Here is a 17,561-nt window from a genome sequence, read left to right as displayed (position 1 = left end):
GTGAAGGCCCACAGTGCGTCTGCGAGATGCAGACTCAGTACCTGCATGCCACGCCTCAGCTGGCCCTGCGTCCATGTTCCGACCTGAGGAAAAGCGAGAGTGCCTGAAGGAGGGTCCTGAAATCCCAGTTGGCACATCGGTGGTGACTGCCAGGCACACACTGTGCAGTAGTGCAAACGAAGTACCGTCTGCCTCCAGGTCTGCCTCTCTCTGCCTGTGAAGGGTGCAGTTGCAGTAGTTGCAGGTGCAGCATTGTGCAGTGCGGTGGAAAGTTGGAACGCAACACAACGGCGCAGCGGCGGTGCTGGGAAAGAAGGTGGGTGGGCAGGAGGGAGGTACCGTCGCTGAGATGCAAGTACCTGTCCTCCTGCCATCGCTGCGACTGCCGGCTCACCAGGACCTCCCAGGCTCGCCGAGTACACGCAACAACACTGTGAACTCGATGCTTTCCTCCCACCTCTCGCTCTTTTCCGCTGCTCACTCACCGTCCACCCATCCACCCATCCATGATCCAATTCCCAGTCCCGGTCACAGTCCTGGTCCCAGTCGCTGCTGCCCTGGGTGTGTCCTCCCCCCCCCCAGTCCCAGTGTCCAAATACAGCCAGAGCCAGGCCATGCCCCACCAATACTGTCCGTCGCACTGGTAGGGTTGACGGCAGCCGGCGCCACGCCCCAAATTTACACCAGCGCACTAGACCGCGCTAGTCCCCGGCGGCTCTAGCTCGAGATCTACCGGCCAATGGAAACAGGGTGGCGAAATCGCGTATGGCGTCAAGCTGTGGAGTCACAGTATCGTCCGCCAGAGCACTGTCCTCTGATCATCTCCCATTGGGCACCCTGTGGGTCCACCGCCGCCCCCCCATCCCTCCCACTGCCCAGTGTGCTTCCCGGTCTCCTTGCCCTCCGTGCCCTCCTCGCTCCTCTCGCCTGCCTGCACCTGTCCACCCTCCTCCCACCCTTTCGACTGCCTGCTCGATCCAACAAAACCATCGCTTGTTCCGGGTTCCTCTCTCCCGATACTTTTCAACATCTCTCTTCCCCCTCCATTTTACCGTACCTATTTTCCGCTCACCTCGACCACCAACCATTTCACTCAACACCCACGATATACACATACAACAATTTCACTCCTCCCAAAAAGACAAAAAAGCATTGCTTTATACCACCAATCTATATCTCTTCAACACGCACACACACTTTTACTCGCACAACGTTCATCGACTCAGCGAGTTTCATTGTTTGTGTTTCAAAACTGCAATAATACCGCAAAGCTCGGCTCACCCACATAAGACCACCGCACTTCCGCCACACACCGCACACTCACGCACACACTCCGCCTCCCCCAACCAACAAAACGGCACCGCTTCTCCAACCTCCAACCACGACGACATCTCTACACATCTCCGATACACCCCGACAGATTCATAGATAATGTCTTCATACTACCAGTTCAACCAGCACGCGCATCCTACCCCTGCCGTCCCCGGCGCCTCCCACAACCACCACGGCGGCCGCAATCGCAGACAGCCCAGGCTCTCCGTCTCCCAAAATGCGCACAAGCAGTTCCGCGGCGTCCGCAGCATGAAGGAGCTGACCGAGACCGCTTCCATCAACGTTTTCCGCACCAAGTTCGAGGCTGGCCGCTCGTTCGACCTCGAGGACGACATGGAGTTTTGCCCTGGCCTGTTGACCGACAGCGACGTAAGTGACTCGGAGCCTTGGATCTAGGTCTCCTGATCCAGTGACTAATCATGGTCGCCTACTGCAGATGCACTCCATCAGCGCCTCTGAACGCTCTTCCCTGGCGAGTAACTCCCCGGAGTCGTCGCCTACGCAGCAACCCCAGACTGTCGCTCCCGGCTTCTCCCTCAACTCCTCTTCTCCCGCCTTCATTCCTCCCGCCTACCAGCACCAGAGCTTGAAGATCCACCAGCCGTCCGCTACCCGCGCCCGCAACGCCATCCCCATCGTCAACCCTGCCACGGGCATCCAGATGTCCAGCCCGCCGCCTTCGGTATCCCCCGCCAGGATGCAGCAGGGCATGCGCAGGTGGTAAGGAAGCCGCGTCTCGCTCTCGTAACAGAGGGTCGGGATGTGCGCCTTCTGCCATCTGCACCGACGCATGCTGTTGTGTAAAACTACTGCTTATTCGGCATTTTTGCTGATCATCTTGGTGGGCACCGAACAAAAAAAATTGGCATCGATGGCTTCTCTTGCGGGCTGGGTACCTCAAGGTTCTGGGCGGGCCGCTGGTGTGGTCTTGCTCTTCTGTTGGCTCAACATTTCTCCTGTATAAACAACCTCATATGACATACCCTTGTTTAACCGGCAAAATTCCTTCGAGGCTTTACACGGCGCGACACGAGAAGTTATCGATACCATTTTCCTTTTTTTGGACTTTCGACTACAAAAAATTCGACAAAAATCAATTCGGTGTCCTACCTCTCAAGGTGAGGCTGGACTTGCACGAATGGCGTTCCCACACGGGTGGTTTTGCATTTTTACGACATTGCATCGGTGCCTGATGGCACCTCGGCGGAGTTCTCGGATATAATTAATTCTCGGCATCTTTTTTCACGGACAGCGGGGACGACTTCCATTTTTTTGATTTTCAAGATGATTTTCAAAAATATCAGTTGGTCATCATGGTGCTCGACGGGTCACGAAGTCATTCCGAAAAAGATTATCTCGACATATAGAATGAGTGTCTTTTTACAGCAACTTATTCGGAGCGGGGGCAACGGGTGTTTCTGTTATGGGCTCACAACATTGGGAAATATCAAATGGGCGGTGGCGGGCAAAGACATGCGTTGCTATTGTTTTGCGGCAAATCTCCAAAGCTTGGAAACGGGGTCCGGGAAATACCTTTGGGAAAAGGTGGAGTTGGTCATGGTTTCGGTCCGGGTGGTCTGCTGGCGGTGAACCTTCCCGGGAAGGGGATCGGGCGGCACCCATTTGCTTTCTTGTGCCTCTTCTCATTATTTTCATTATTCGAAGATGGACCATTCTCATCTACTGCTTGGTCTTCCTGGGAGGGTCTTTTCTCTTGTCACGGGGTTTACAGGCATCTCCAGGGACATCGGGGAGTGTTGGGCGGTGGATTCTCTCGCACCTTGTCTGGGAGCACTTTTTCGCGAGCATATTTTGGAGACGTTGTGTTGTTTCTGGGGAGCAGGCATGACACGATAAATGGCTCTTGTGGTTTACTGGGTCTGGAGAAAGGGATACCTTTTTTGGGTGGTTGTACAGGAAATGCTCAAGACGTGAAAGGGTGTTCAACGGGGGGATCAGACCTGAAGTGTCGGATCCCATGGCGCGAAGCCAGCAAGGCGCAAATGCAATATACGATATGTTCATCTCAACCTCGGTGTTCTCTTGGTGATGTGATCGAGCCTTGCGCTGAGTGATAACGTACTCCGCCCCAACGTGCATGCAGCTGCGAGAAATGCTATCTGCTGTAGAGGATTCGGAACACGGGCGATGTCAGCAAATGTTCGGTCCCCTGTTGGACGATGAGGTTCGGATTGTCTTCGCTGGCTGACGACCTTCGTTGGCTCGGGACTCATGCACAGAAGCAGGTAAGGGAAGAAGAGTCAAGACATTGATACCCCACGGCCCCCGCGCTTACGCTACATTGAGAGGTAACTCGAAACCCGCATCTTTTCCCCCTGAGATCTGGCAGCACTCCTCCGTTCATGCAGAGCAGATATGCGGGTGATATGAGACGTTTAAATTGAACAATCGAATATTGCTACCGTAATATGCTAAACTGTACGTCCAACCCACCCCGCCCCCTTTTTTTGGCCCTTCTGGATGGCAGTGTGTTTGTTGAGAGGGGCGGAGCAGCTGAGTGAGGGGTAGCGTAGCAAGCTCAGGCGGAAGGGGAGTTGAGTGACCGGCCCTGTCTGACTCTCCTTGTGCGAGAATGAAAGGAGACTGAGAATCTCCCCGGTTGCCCCGAGCTTTGCGTCTTGAACAATGTAGCCGCCGGGGATGAGACAGAGACGGAGACGGGCTGGGTATGCACATATCTAGCTAGGTAGGCTGGGTAAGGCGGTCTGTAAGGTAGGTAGGTCGCAGCCTGCTGCTGTCGTCTTTGCTTCTTCTGCCCTCTGCAAGCTGCCGGCAGGGGCTGGGCGTGGTGAGGCAAGCAAGGGGCGGCGGGGGAGGGAGTGCTTGTGCTTGCGCTTGCCCCTGACGGTGGACAGTGAAATCACGTGACATGACGCTTCAGCTGAAGAATCTGCCCCGCTCTTGCAAGTCAGCTGTGACTTGTGTTACGAGGACCTCTGTGGCCTGGCCACTGCTCACATGATCAGATCACGTGACCGGCTCCGACCAGCTGTCAGGAGCTGTTAACGCCGAAGGCCAGGGGGTGGGAGGGGCTTGCAAATTGCTTAGAGGCAGTTGGGCAGGGTGGGAGGACAAATCAACTCCACATGGTTTCCCTTTTCCGCATCCGATGGTCAGCAAGGCACAACATTGGAGCTCGGGCCTGGGCCTGCGGGGCGCACCTCTGGCCTTCTTGCCTGCAAATGGATGTCACTTGCACGGAATGGGTAGCTGCGATGATAGTGACGTCAGTGCTTTCGGGTAAAAGCGATGGGAAGAGCTCGTCTTTGCCTAGGTAATGCAGCAGCAGCAGCAGAGCTCTTTGACGGAAAGCGCATCATCGTCATTATCGTGGAAACCACATTCCTGTCTCTTTCAAAAACTAATTCCCTCAATTTTTTCTTCTTTTTTTGCTCTAACACCTACTGGATAAGTTCAATTGAAAGGAATCAAGCCTGCAAAAGTAATACTACATCACAACAAGACGACAAAAACGAAATAGACACAATGGCTTCCCGCTTCGTCCTCGCTTCTACCCCCATCGCCCGTGGCGCTTTCGTCGTCGGCAGACAGACCGCCGCCTTCTCGACGACGAGATTCATGGGCTTGAAGGAGTCTGCGAACCGTAAGTTGCTTCAAGTTCTTCTTTGCGCCCCCAATCGTTTGGAGGACTGGGAGGGAGAAGCCCTACCTGCTATGAAGGTGTCATGACGAAGCTAACTGCATATGATGTCCCACCCGTTCACGACATCATCACTTCATCCCCAAAGCATCAAAAGCCCCATTCCCATTCCCAATCAGCCCTGCCTTCACCACTCCTCCACCAAGAAACGAACCTGAGCTAACCAACCAACAGACGCAGAGACCGACCACGAGAAGCACAAGCAAGACTCCCTGCACAAGCAGAAGCAGGGCAAGGGCCACTGGAAGCCCGAGCTTGCCTCCGACAGCGAGGAGGCCCTCAAGGCGGACCGCAACACCGAGGGCGTCGACCCCAAGACGCTGGCGGAGCGCACCAAGAAGGCTGCCGAGGAGACGAGTAAGGCCGGTACGAGCATGCGCGAGGGGTTGTAAAACACGTTGTCGAGGGGATGATGGATGTTTTGTTTGCTTATTTGCTTTTTTGTGATTCCAGCTTGAACGCCTCCTTGTCACATGCCAACTTGTATGGTCTTGACAAGGCCTGGTACGCTTCCCACCCCATGCCATGTGCGCGCAACGGCGAACAGGACGAGACGCATAGAGTGTACAGAATCGCGTGTGAGAGACGGCTGTCTGGGATTGCTGGGCTTGTTATGAAAAGATTGCATGCGGATGAGGACGGGGTTCTCGGGCCGGAGTAATTGTATGCATGTTAGGCCTGGGTCTGGAATTGATCAGTTCGAACGACGCTATATGATGTGCTTGGTGATGTTTGCGCTTGCAGCAAGTACTTCAAGGCCCTGGACACGCTCAATTCGAAGCTCATCCTTCGCCAGCGTTGAACTTTAATAGTCGACGGCTCGGGCTCACAGAGACCTAGCTATTTATAAGTCAGCATATGGAACGAATGGCTAACTCGAAAACCAAAAATGTTCTGGAGGCAGATGGGTGACTGCTGATTATCAGTCCCAACTAAATTTCCCGGGATGCTAAAGGCGATCATAGCCAAAGCCACTTGGATGAGTCCCAACTCCGACGGCTCTCCGCTCCATAGCCCTGGTGCATGAAGCTGGAATACACAAGCAGCAAGACCAGTGACTGACGGCAGCCATGTCCAGCCAGACCGACAGTCTTGAAGTGGAAGGATGCTGGTCGTCCTCCAGTGGAGTTTCACTAGTTCTTGACACAGCACGTGAAGGGTTCGACGTGGCGTATTTCGCGTGGATCGTACATCATGATGTGATTATCCGCAACTTTTATATCTCCTTCTATGGAGGTGGTCTCGGCTCTGAAGGTCTCTTGCTCCGGATGTATTATGCCGTGGCGGAAGATCGAGTGACCAGACGACAAAATGCAACCCCTTGGATGTTTTTTGTCCTCTCCTCCAACTTGGAACGAAAGCTTTGAACTTCTGAATCTTGTCAAGCCACACAAACCAACAGCCGTCCCAACTTCTCGATCCCATCGTCCGACGATGGCGGTATCCCCCGTGTATCCTGTGGTATAAGTTCCGGCCAGGCGTCAGCCTCCATGTACAGTTCAACATCTGAAACGGACCTTTTCCTCACCCACATATGTAAGGTCCTTTCTTAGCGATTGCAGAATGGATCCCAGAGCACACCATTGCCGCCTCGAATATAAAAAAATGCCTGCGTGGCACGCTTTTATACAGCATGGCCCTTGGGTTGCTGTCCGGTTCGAACTCGCAATTCGATGCGTCCAAAGGTCTTGCTGAATCCACACAAGCTGGGATTCACTTCTCAGTTACTATAAAGCCTTACTGAAAGTCTCCAGCTAAGCCTTCAGCAACCAATGTACGCCTCCGATCGAGTTTTCGTCTAGAGCGTTCGACAGAAAGTGAGTCCTCCGTCGCACAGCTGTGGGCCATATCCCAGGATCGATTCTGAAACCCGACAGTGGGTGCGTGGAAGCAGCTTTCGTCACCTTTTTTCTCTTTTTATCGCCCCCGTATACTCGTATTTCTTGTGCCATCCATTTCCCGCGATGCTGGGCTTGTGACGCGTTTTCCTCAGTTAGGGAAAAGTTGTCCTGTATTAAGACGTCCGCTGAAACAAGAGCTACGTAGAGCAACACATTTTAGAGTCTCAAGACCCTAGTATCATCGCCGATTTATAGCTATCTCACGCGCGACCTGCTATCATCATGTGAGATGCGCAATGAGGTTTCTCCTCAATCATTCTGAGCGTCTGTCCTCGGGTGTCTACTCTTCGCAATGTCAAGTCTATAAAGTGAGGTTTTCCAAGCTAGAGTTTGTTCTTGCAGTTAGATGACACTCGAATGTCGTCCTTCACGTTGTAGATTGCGAGTTGACGATAACTTGAACTTTGGTTATCATGTCAAGCGGCATCAGGACACAGGCCAACTACGAAATTGAGACCGCGGCTCCGTCCGTCGTGATTGTCGTCTTAATCGAGCCATTATTACGCCTTCGGTGTATCAGAACAACGTGTACATAGGCCACGATGTTTCAATGTGACTTCTGCTTTGGTCGTGTGTCGAGATCATGTACCGCGCAAGACGTCCTAGCTATCACGGGATTCCCTACAGAACATTAAGCCTTGCATTTGTCTCCCGAGCGGATCCTAACTTATAAAGCTTGCTGGGATAGAGCATGCGCACACAGTAACTACCACGCCGGATTTTGTTTCGGCATGAGCCTTTTCCCAAACATATAAAAATCTTCTTCTTTTGTGGACAATCTATTTTTCTTGCAAGACAAGCGCAATGCTCGTGGACTCTTTTGTGAACGGTGATAGCTTCTGGATTGGACATCTATCAGATGCAAGTGGCTTAGTATGGGCTGGGTATTTCGCATGAAGCTTCTCTGACAACGCGGATCTGCTTTCTGTCGTCTTTAGATGTCCGTCACTATTACTCCACTGAATAATGCATGATGAGCTTCGAAGTCATAAAACCGTCCTGGCACGGAAATTTCGAGGACGCCCGGGTGCTGACAAGCGGTGCTATTGGTGTCTTGGTGACTTAACGACAAGTTCAAAGAGGGGATATTTTTGAACAACTATTGTGTCATGAAAGGTATTGAATAATTTTGACACTATTTTATAATCCGAACACTGGTACTCAGGCGTCATTTCGCTAGTGCAGGCTGCTCGCGGCATACATGGAGTTTCCGAGTCTTTCTGCGTCCCCAGCATGCCGAGGAGGAATAACGGCTTTCATGCAAACAATCAGAGCTCATCCTTTGAGAAAGTATATATAAAAATCTCGTCATCCCACACACAAGGTATCAGCAGAGATAGAAAGCACCATCGGAGCTAGTTGAACAATGCTTTCTGGGACGCAACCTGCATGAGCGCATCAACATGAGGATAGGCGCAATAAGTCCGCCCATGATTTACCAGACTGCTTTGCCAGGAGTCGCGTTTGGCGCCACACCCGTTGTCCGGTCTCGACATCCTCCTCGTATGTCAACCGCATATTCGCCCAAGATTGCATTTAGCTCTAGGAATCATCCGAGTTTCTGAACTCGCCGGCATACGTCCCATCAGAGATACTCCATGCTCACAGCATGAGTTCCTGTTCTCATCTAGGAGAACTTTGATTCCAGCATATGAATTGTTGTTTACCATATTTAAAAGAGCAGCGGCAAGGCTGGCAAAAGCATCGAGTCCGCTTCTCTCTCGTGTTCGTGCCATAGACCATGGAAGCACTCTACCCAAAACCTCCGTCCGCTAGTGTGGGAGTATATATTGGTTCAAGTGCATGGAACAGTCAGCTCTTCAGGCAATGTAACCCCCTGCCTTAGTTGTCGATTCAATCTTCATTTGTGAGTAAAGCCGGTTCTATCACATTAACAAACATGGTATTCCAATAGAACCCTCCTGTTCAGGGACGTCTCAACCTCGCCCACACTAGTCAACCCCATAAGAATACGAAATATCGAAATAAATCCCAGGGATGGTCGACGACGCCAGCCAGATTTGAATAGAAAGAATCCAACACGACGGATCAGGGGAAGGAGACCAAGAGGTGTCTTGAAGGGTAGTTATCGTTGAATATGGGGCAATGACAATCATAAGGCTTTCATTGTGTGTCTCCTCCAGGTTTCTACATGTACAAAGTATGATGCCGTATTTATCTTGCTGCAGTATATCAAAGACTGCGTTTGGCTGATCCAGATCGCCCAAGTTGCTACGCAAGCATTCTCAAGTCATCAACATACGTCTTTGCGGAGCCTACGCGTTGCTGCTGGAAGTTACTGCATGGTGCAGGAGGCCTTTTATCGAACCCTCATATAAGCCGAGCGATTTCTACGGTATCTTTGTCAAAGCGCCATTGAGGTGTTTCCACTCAACTGACACTTTTACCACAGCACTCGATCTGCCACCAAGCGCAGTGACTCCCTGGCTCCCTGTTTCCTTAGCCATCACCCGACAAGATGCTATCTGAGGTGGAGGATAAGTGAATACCTTAACAATAAGAAGATCCTGATACTGGACGGCGAGAGCAATAATTCGAGACGTACTCCAGCGAAGCAACCGGTTTCGATGCGATTTCGTCCTGGACCAGCAGGATTGTCTTCAGTATCCCAATTGCGCAACGAGAAAGCTTCTACACCATTTACCCCTGTTGAAGAAAGTAGGCAGCTATCACGTAGACTTATATAATCGGCTTGCCCGGTACTGGCGGAATGTTGAAGCAAAATGCCGTGATCCGCAACATTGTTCAACACGTTCCAAGATGTAATGTCAGGCCCCGCTAGGTCTCAGAAATTGGTTCAACATCAAGCAGGTCTCGATGCAACACGCTCTTCAAGATGTGACAGTCAACACTCGAATCAATGCCATTTTTACCGTCCTCTGCGCCAGAGCTTGAGCTCCCCTCCCTATAACCCACGCTACATTCTCCATAAATGCGAACCCGCCCGCCCAACGTCGCCAGACGCCGCCATGGGGTTACGCCCGTATAATTAGACAACAAAAAACATCATGCCAAAACGCCGGGTATGACCGCCCGCTTCCCAGGCGATCCCCATATATCCCTACAAGGTGCTGTGTGATTCAGGGGTAAAACAGTATAACCCCTATCTTACGCCCCAAAATCCCGCCTCTTCCACCCACGCTCACATCTTCAAGTTATACGTCCCCGCCAACTTGGGAAACGTCTGATGAAACGCCTGCCCCAGCGTCCAATTCTCAATCCTCCTCAAATGCCTCTCAAACACGGGGTTAATCACCACCTCGTCCGACTCCGGCACCTGCAGCAGCGTATCCGTGTCCTCATACCCCCAGTTCAAACTCAGCGTCGTCGTGAAGGGCACGAAGAAGTTGTCAAACAGATACTCGCGCGGGTTATAGTCGCGGCACAGCTTCTCGCGCATCGCGGGGAAGGGTACGTGGTCGATCCAGGCCGGGTGCTCCGTGAAGAGCTGCGACGGGCGCGGGCGCACCCAGTCGGGCAGCCGCTCAAAGTTTTCTTGTGTGGGCGAGATTTGCCAGCGCATGATGAGGAACATGATGTACAGCACGGCGACGCGCTGCGGCAGCGCCGAGAGGTCCGGGAAGGTGGCCAGGATGTCGGTGAAGACTTTCGACAGCGGGTGCGAGTACTTGCTGTTGGCCGGGTTGAGCAGCGAGAGGACGGACGGATAGCGCGGGCCGATGACCTCGTGCGCGGAGAGGCCGTCGGCGGCGCGCTGGCGGCGCTCGTGCAGGAAGTCGAGGAGGAGCGAGTCGAGCGGGCAGGTGGGGCCGCAGTTCTTCACCTCGGCGGAGTAGCTCGCGAGGGCGCGGGAGGGCTCGGACGGCGCGGAGGACGGGGTGGACTGCGCGGGGCCGTAGTCCATCTGGGAGGAGCGCGGGGTGTGGACGGCGGCGTTGGCGTTGGCGTTGTTGTTGGCGTTGTTCGCGGAGGTGGAGGGGCCGGAGAGGGAGGGGCTGCGGGAGTGGGAGACGGGGCCGACGCCGGTCCAGTCGTGCTTCATGGGGACGTGGTGGTAGTGCGGGGAGTCCTGGGCGCCGTTGGCACCGCTCTGGATCTTGCCGAGGCGGGCGTTGGAGTCGAGGAGGAAGTCGAGGCCGAGACGCTCCGGGCCGAGGTCGAGGCCGTGGCGGAGGTCCTGGCGTTGCTGGTTGAGCATCTTGCCGGCGGCGTACATGTGGTTTGGGGGCGAGAGGTCCGGGATGCCGCCGCCGCCGCCGGAGGTCTGCCAGTTTGCGGTGGGGTCCAGGGAGGCGGGCGAGGCGGCGCTGTTGGGCGTCGAGGCGTTGTTGGCGGACATGGGCCCGTTTGGGTGGTGGACCGGGTGGGAGTAGCTTCCAGATGGGGAAGGGAAGGCCACAGGATCTGGCGGTTCTGCGGGTTCTCGGTTAGGACCGTGCCGTAATATGCAGGGAGAGAGAGAGGGCTTACGTTGGACCGCTGGCGTGGATGAGATCAGCGGTTGGATGGAGGTGATGAAGGCCTGCAGGCGGCGTTTGAGGTCCGCATTCTCCGCCTCAACAGCCTCCTTGGCGCGTAATACGGCCTGGAGTTCCTGATAGGGCTGCTGGGAGGTGAGCTCCTGGATGCGGCGCTCCAGCGTCTCGATCTGGTTCTTCGTGCGCTCGCGAATGGCTCGCTGGGCCTCCCTGTCGTTGGCGCGCTTCTTGGCCAGCTGCTCCGGCGTCAGGTTCGCGACGCCCCTGGACCCGGGCCCGGTCTTGCGCTTCTTGCCCGTCTCGGCGGGCGGTTGCGACGCCGGCGAGGTCCCGGGCCCGGCCCCGCCGGTCGGGGTGCCCGAGTCCGCGGCGTGTCCTCCATGTCCGCCGGCGGGGCTGTAATGCGAGTCCGGGACGCTGCGCTTGTTATTGCTGTTTAGGACGGTGGTGGTTACCGACGAGGTCACGGAGCCGGCGGGACTGGGGTGGGAGACGGCATCGGGGGCCATATGAGAAGTCGGACACGGAGCCGGTGCAAGCAAGCACAGGTGGGTCCCCCGGGAATAGTAAGCCGCGTCCGATAGGGAGGGGGTTCACCCTGCGGTACCTATACCCGAAGCCTACTCAGGTCAAGCTCCGCTCTCGGTCAGGGAGCCGGGTCTTGGCCGTGATCGCGCAACGGCGGCGACGGCCGTGAGGCATAGAGGACTTATCCCGCAGTTGTGGAGTCCAGAGCAGAAAAGGAAGTGCGACGATTGGTACGGGGGTCAAGGGGTTGAATACCGCCGTGTGGGCGGTATGGTTGCTTGACAAAAGAAAGAAATTTCGGGGCCCCTGGATACTTTCTTCCTGGCTTTTTTGCGGCTCCCTTGTTCTGGTGGCCGCCGCAGGAAACCAAACAAAACACCACACTCAAACAAACAGGCCCTAGGACCGGCGGTGCGGTGCAGCGCAGCGGAGCAGTGGGCAGCAGGAACGGAACGAAACGAATAAAAAAAACTTGGTCAAGGTGCGACGAGGGGGTGGGAAAATGTGGTAAGGTATGATCTGAGGGGCGGGTTTTCCGGGGGTGGTTTGCTAGCTGGCTTGCTGTGCGCTCTCACTCACTCAACTCACTCTCAGCTCAGCTGCACATCAACTTGCTTGCTTGCTTGGGAGCCTTGGATTGAGCGCAGCAGCAGCGCGACGGACGGGAACAGGCGAATGGAATGGGGTGATAATGAATCATTCAGAAACCGAGGGACGGCGACGGAAGGCCAAGATCCCGAGTCATGGCCCAGCTCGGTAAACGGTGCTGATTTGCGCTAGCCTCGGGCATTTCTCGCGTTACTGCAAAATGCGGACAAGGGTTGGTGGGCTTGCGGATCTTTGAAGGAGAGATGGGCCTTGCTTCTTTCTCAACTCTTGGGAACTCCGGATGCAGCTGGCCAGATGTTTAAACAAATTCAATTTTTTTTGTTTCTAATCTTTCCGCTCTCTTCCAGCTTCCCCCCTCCACCCTCGTGATTCCCAGACATCAGCTAAATTTCGAGGGCGGGGGAGACGAAAACTCAAAAAAGATGGTTTGGGTTAGAGTTTGTACAGACAGAGCATAGGTAGGCAGCTGGAACAACGCGACCTTCCTTAGCAGTACCTACAACAGCTTGTGTGTGCTTCGCAGTCGTACAAGCGGCATCAGCTCGACGCCCATAGCGCGAAAACGACACACACATAGCTGCAGAACGTGCCAGGAACTTGCCGGTTCATGCGGTTTGTTCGCTGTCAGGACCGGACTGACTGACCTGTCCGTTTCCTCGTTTTCGCAGCGGAGGAAACAGGCGGTCAAGACTCAACAGCGCAAGATGGAGCAAGAAAGGGGGGAAGACTCAAGAGACCATTATGCACAGACTTTCATCTGAATTATGCAGGTTAAGATGGGTTGTACACGACGACAGCCAGGCTTTTATGCAAACATCTTCGACACTCATCTAGAAAGAAAAATCAAGTCAGAGACATCTGGGAGGGTGGCGTCGGGATGGAAGCTCCGTCGTAGGGCGCGGACTGGCCGTCCTATCACAAGCTTCTCCTCGCAATAGTGTGTCGCATATGACTGACCCTGACCAAAGGAGCACGGGAAGCCAAAGGAAAAAACATTGTTATTCTAGACCAGCAGCCTTAATGCTAATCCGCCGAGCGTTCGAGCCAAAGCCAGCCCCCGCCAACCTGGGTATCCATTCAAAGCCAAAAAGCCATTATCGTTATCGTCAAACATCGTCATCTTACTCCAGACTCCCTCCACCCCAGAAACACCAAAAGACACATACGGCACAACATCATGCCTTGACCGCTTCCACGAAGAGCTCCCGCATGCCCTTGAGCAGCACCGCGAGCTCTCTCGTCTCGTTGAGCTGGTCCAGCACCTTCTCCACGCGCTCGCGCTCCAGCTTGGGCCTGCAGTGCCGGATATCGTAGTCCCTGCTCGACGTCGAGAGCTCGAACCACGCCTCCCTGTCCCAGTCCTCGCTGTCGATGTAGCTGTAGATGAACTTGAGCCGGTCGTCCTGGCCCGCGCCTTCTATACGCAGGCCGAGGTTCTGCTGCCAAAACTCGAGCTCGGGAACGTTGAATCGCGACTGCGCCTCCAGCTGCGCGGCGTGCGCGCGCTGCGCCGCGACCTTCGCGTCGATCTCCTTCTGCGTCTCCTCGATCTGCTTCTTCAGCGCGTCTCGTGTGGCCAGGTGCTTGTCGCGCTCTTCCGACAGCTGGGCGATGGCGGCCTGCATCTCGCGCGTCTCGGCCTTTTCCTTCTGGACGGTTTGTTGGTGTGTGCTCGTTTTGTGCTGGAGGATCTCAATGTCCTTCTTCTTCATGCGCTGGTCCTCTGCGAGACAAGTCAGTCAGCATCATTCGGGCATCGACACTGCGGGAATGCTGGCGGCCCAACGTACCTTGGAGTTCGGCAATGTTCATGCGAAATTCGTTCCTCTCCTCCAACACGCGCTTGCGCCCTTGCTCGATAAACCCATCGAATCGTGAAGAGAATTTGTTCATGCGGTCGCGCAGCTCGTCGAAGCCGAAGTTCGCGTTCGGGAGGGTGTCGGCGACCGATGGGGTTGCCATCAGGGACTGGCGGTTGATGCTCGCGGAGAGCGAAGATTCGAATGCCGACGACATCGTGGCTGAGATATAGTGCTATGCTGTGCAAATCGTTAAATCGTTTCGAAGCGACGTGAGGATAGACTGGCAGCATTCTGCAATCGCAATCGCATGTGACGGAAGAATGGGGTTAGGTGGGCTTGGGAAGCGGGAGGATATTTTTTGGTGTTTATGTCACGCGTTGCTATGTCAACAATCTGGCAGGTGCCAGAAGGGCTGCTGACTAACGCTCTTGCTGACTTATCCACCCAGTCCCTGACCGGTTCAAAAGACTCCTTGGATAACATCATCCGGCAGAATGCTGTCGAAGCAGCTTCATGGGGTGGTCGGTTTATCTACTCTTCTCTTACTTATTTTCCGATTCGGCTCGCTCTCTGGTAGAAGCAAGAGCGGCTTGTCCGGAAACATGTGCGGGATTCAAGTCCGGACGCGGCCCCGCTTTCGGCGTCCCATGCCGGACTTTGTGAACTTATCATGACAAAAATGCTCTAATGCTTAGAGGCGTCGGTTGTTCGGAATCGGGCGCAAACTTGAGATTGGGAAGTTGCATCGTCAAGGCTATTTTTGCTCCTCCTGTGAGCTCACTCGGTCAGAGAAAGCCGTGTATCTCTCCAAGCTTTCTTTGGGCCAGTATTCTTCCATGGGCCCGTACTCCTCAAACACCACACCCCCCTCTGGAATATCAAACCACCTGTGCCGCCTGCTCCCATCTCCCGCAAATATATGCGCATGCGGTCTCAATCCTCCCGACGGAACAAACTTCTCCCCATCCACAAGTCCATCAATCGTGCCCACCCGGATAATCTTTAATAGACTCCTCGTCGTTCCCGAGTAATGGCTCCACAGCACCGTAAAGCACTCCGGACACCGCACCATGACCTGCCCCTCCGGCCCCGACGTCGCGGTCGGGATGCCTTTGCGCAGGAGCCGCGCCTCTGCCTCCTCGCCGCTTTCACCAGTCGATAGCGTCGTGTGCACGCGGTCCGGCTCGTACAGCGCGTTGAGCGCGAACGAGGTGCCCGTCTCCCGCTGGCAGTACGTGCAATGACATGCGTGGACGATGAGCGGGGATGAGGAGAGGGTGTAGCGGACGTGGGAGCAGGCGCAACGGCCTGTCAAAGGGCTCTCGCTCGTGGGGCTCTCATTTGGGCTCCTGATCTCCGGTCAATTGGGAGAAATTTCCCGGCGGGAGCAAGAGCAGTACTCACCCCATGTCTGGATTTTCGACGAGGTTTCAAGGTAACAATATTTTGCGAATTGACAACTGAGATTGTTTAGGATAAGTAGATAGCGCTTTTCTTTGCAGGTGAGCATGCCAACCGAGATGCATATTGCGTCATTCCTATCCGTGGGGAAACACAACAGCAGCTTCGGCAGGGATACCTTCAAACTGACGTTTCCTCTCCTTACATAAAGCCAGTCTGCTCGACCTCTTCTTCGACTTGCAGACAATGCTATAAGAACCAGGTTCATGATCAAAGAAGATACGGAGCAAGACAACACCCCAGATCACGCAGGCATGAAAAGGCCCATAATGATGAACCGGAGTAAAGATAAGAAATCTTTAGATCAAGCACTCACAGTAATTCTTTCACGCAGCGTAGAATATCCTCTCTCTTTGGTTTCGCTTAAGCTTCACACGTCTAGTTTACCAAGGCCAACATGGAGTCTTCTATCATTATCATAGCCACTTTGGCAATCATCTAGAGAGGTTCCTCTCATTTTTATACTGGAGCCAACAAATGAAATAACATTCGATATCTCCATCTTTGTCGACAGCCAGACCACACGAGGGCGGTACAGTAGCTTTCAAGATGATTGAGAGCAATGCGTTCGGTTCGCTCTTCAGGGACATGCCTCAGACACCCTGTCATTTGTATCCTTACTTTAAGCTGTGGACGACTACTGCACCAGATTGCGGGATTGTGAATAAATCTCAAGTCGATACCTCGCGGCCTGAATCACTACAAAGCCCCTAGCCCCGTATAAGAAGGAAAACTCTTTCCCATCGCTGGGGCGACTTTGTTTACGTGCCTTCAATGATAACTGAGGTAGATAAAGCAGTCACGCTCTTGAAAAACCATCCATTATCGTCGAAGTTTCCAAAAGCATCTCCCAAGAGCCTTGTATATCGAGGTAGCCTCAAACCAAGCATCAATCATCACCACAGCTCCCACATCAAAGCAATCCCACACCAATCGTAGGTATTATCCTCTTCTTTCCCCTCCACAAAGGAATGCTTCACTAACAAAACCGAAATGCAGGTCAACATGGCCGACCCCCACATCATCCTCGAAACCCACCTCTACTCCTTGCCCCCCAACGGCGCTCCCCCTTGGATCCGCAGCTTCCACCTCCGCCTCTGCCCGACCGCCGCCACCAAGACCGACATCCTCACCCTCGTCCGCAACTCCGTCGTCCGCATAGGCCGCGCCGACCCAGTCGTGGAAGCGCAGGTGACGCTCTTCTTCACGCGCAACGGCCACGTCGCGTCCCTCCCCGGAGCCAGCAACCTCGGCACCAACACCGTCGCCATCCCGATTTACCAGCCTCCCCAGCTGATCAACTACTATGTCTCGCAGCCGCAGCAGCAGATGGGCGCTCCCGGCTGGCCTCTGGCCCTCACCTACGCTAACGGCGTCAACTGGCTGCACTCGTACGGCCCCGGAGGTATGATGGGTATGGGAGGAGGACAGCAGCAGCAGCAGGTCATCGTCGGCGGTCAGATTGGCTTTATCAACGTCAATGTCCCGACAGTCAACGTTTCTGGCGGCCGTCCGGTTGTGTGTGACGTCGTCAGGGAGGCTCGGCTCGATGGAATCGCGGAGGGAGCTTTGGGAGGACTGTTGGAGTGGGTTGGAGGACCAAACGGTCTGAAGCTGATCGTCATTGTGGATGTTGACGGACGGGATGTTCTGCCTGCGGTTATAACCCTGCCGGAGACGCCTGCCGTAGTCACCCCTCCCGCTGCTCCGGCTACTTCGCCTCCTGCTGCGGAAGATGCCCCCGCCGAGCCTACGGCCGAGTAAACACTTTGATGCCTGTGGTTAG

The 17,561-nt window shown here is 54.5% G+C and overlaps 5 protein-coding genes across 5 annotated transcripts; 3 read left to right on the top strand and 2 right to left on the bottom strand.

Annotated features, from left to right (window-relative positions):
* Positions 1-1,431: 1,431 nt before the first annotated feature.
* Positions 1,432-2,056, top strand: CGGC5_v010107 (Uncharacterized protein; the record flags this gene model as incomplete). Its single annotated transcript, XM_032021141.1, has 2 exons — positions 1,432-1,701; positions 1,769-2,056. The coding sequence occupies 2 exons, from the start codon at positions 1,432-1,434 to the stop codon at positions 2,054-2,056; spliced, it is 558 nt and encodes a 185-aa protein (XP_031881729.1).
* Positions 2,057-4,839: 2,783 nt separating this feature from the next.
* On the top strand, positions 4,840-5,472 carry CGGC5_v010106 (uncharacterized protein; the record flags this gene model as incomplete). Its single annotated transcript, XM_032021140.1, has 3 exons — positions 4,840-4,957; positions 5,189-5,380; positions 5,468-5,472. The coding sequence occupies 3 exons, from the start codon at positions 4,840-4,842 to the stop codon at positions 5,470-5,472; spliced, it is 315 nt and encodes a 104-aa protein (XP_031881806.1).
* Positions 5,473-10,078: 4,606 nt separating this feature from the next.
* On the bottom strand, positions 10,079-11,884 carry CGGC5_v010105 (uncharacterized protein; the record flags this gene model as incomplete). Its single annotated transcript, XM_032021139.1, has 2 exons — positions 10,079-11,310; positions 11,368-11,884. The coding sequence occupies 2 exons, from the start codon at positions 11,882-11,884 to the stop codon at positions 10,079-10,081; spliced, it is 1,749 nt and encodes a 582-aa protein (XP_031881730.1).
* Positions 11,885-13,687: 1,803 nt separating this feature from the next.
* kpr-4 (putative kinetochore protein spc25) lies at positions 13,688-14,528 on the bottom strand (the record flags this gene model as incomplete). Its single annotated transcript, XM_032021138.1, has 2 exons — positions 13,688-14,235; positions 14,303-14,528. 2 exons carry the CDS (start codon positions 14,526-14,528, stop codon positions 13,688-13,690), a joined length of 774 nt encoding a protein of 257 aa, XP_031881800.1.
* Positions 14,529-16,324: 1,796 nt separating this feature from the next.
* CGGC5_v010103 (uncharacterized protein) lies at positions 16,325-17,539 on the top strand (the record flags this gene model as incomplete). The annotated part of the gene is made up of 3 exons (XM_032021136.2): positions 16,325-16,435; positions 16,681-16,710; positions 16,775-17,539. 3 exons carry the CDS (start codon positions 16,325-16,327, stop codon positions 17,537-17,539), a joined length of 906 nt encoding a protein of 301 aa, XP_031881801.2.
* Between the last annotated feature and the right edge of the window lie 22 nt (positions 17,540-17,561).

This window comes from Colletotrichum fructicola (assembly GCF_000319635.2).
Source record: "Colletotrichum fructicola Nara gc5 chromosome Unknown KSG_Nara_v1_contig05, whole genome shotgun sequence".
NCBI classification, from domain to species: Eukaryota; Fungi; Ascomycota; class Sordariomycetes; order Glomerellales; family Glomerellaceae; genus Colletotrichum; species Colletotrichum fructicola.
This window is presented reverse-complemented; position numbering and strand designations above follow the sequence as displayed.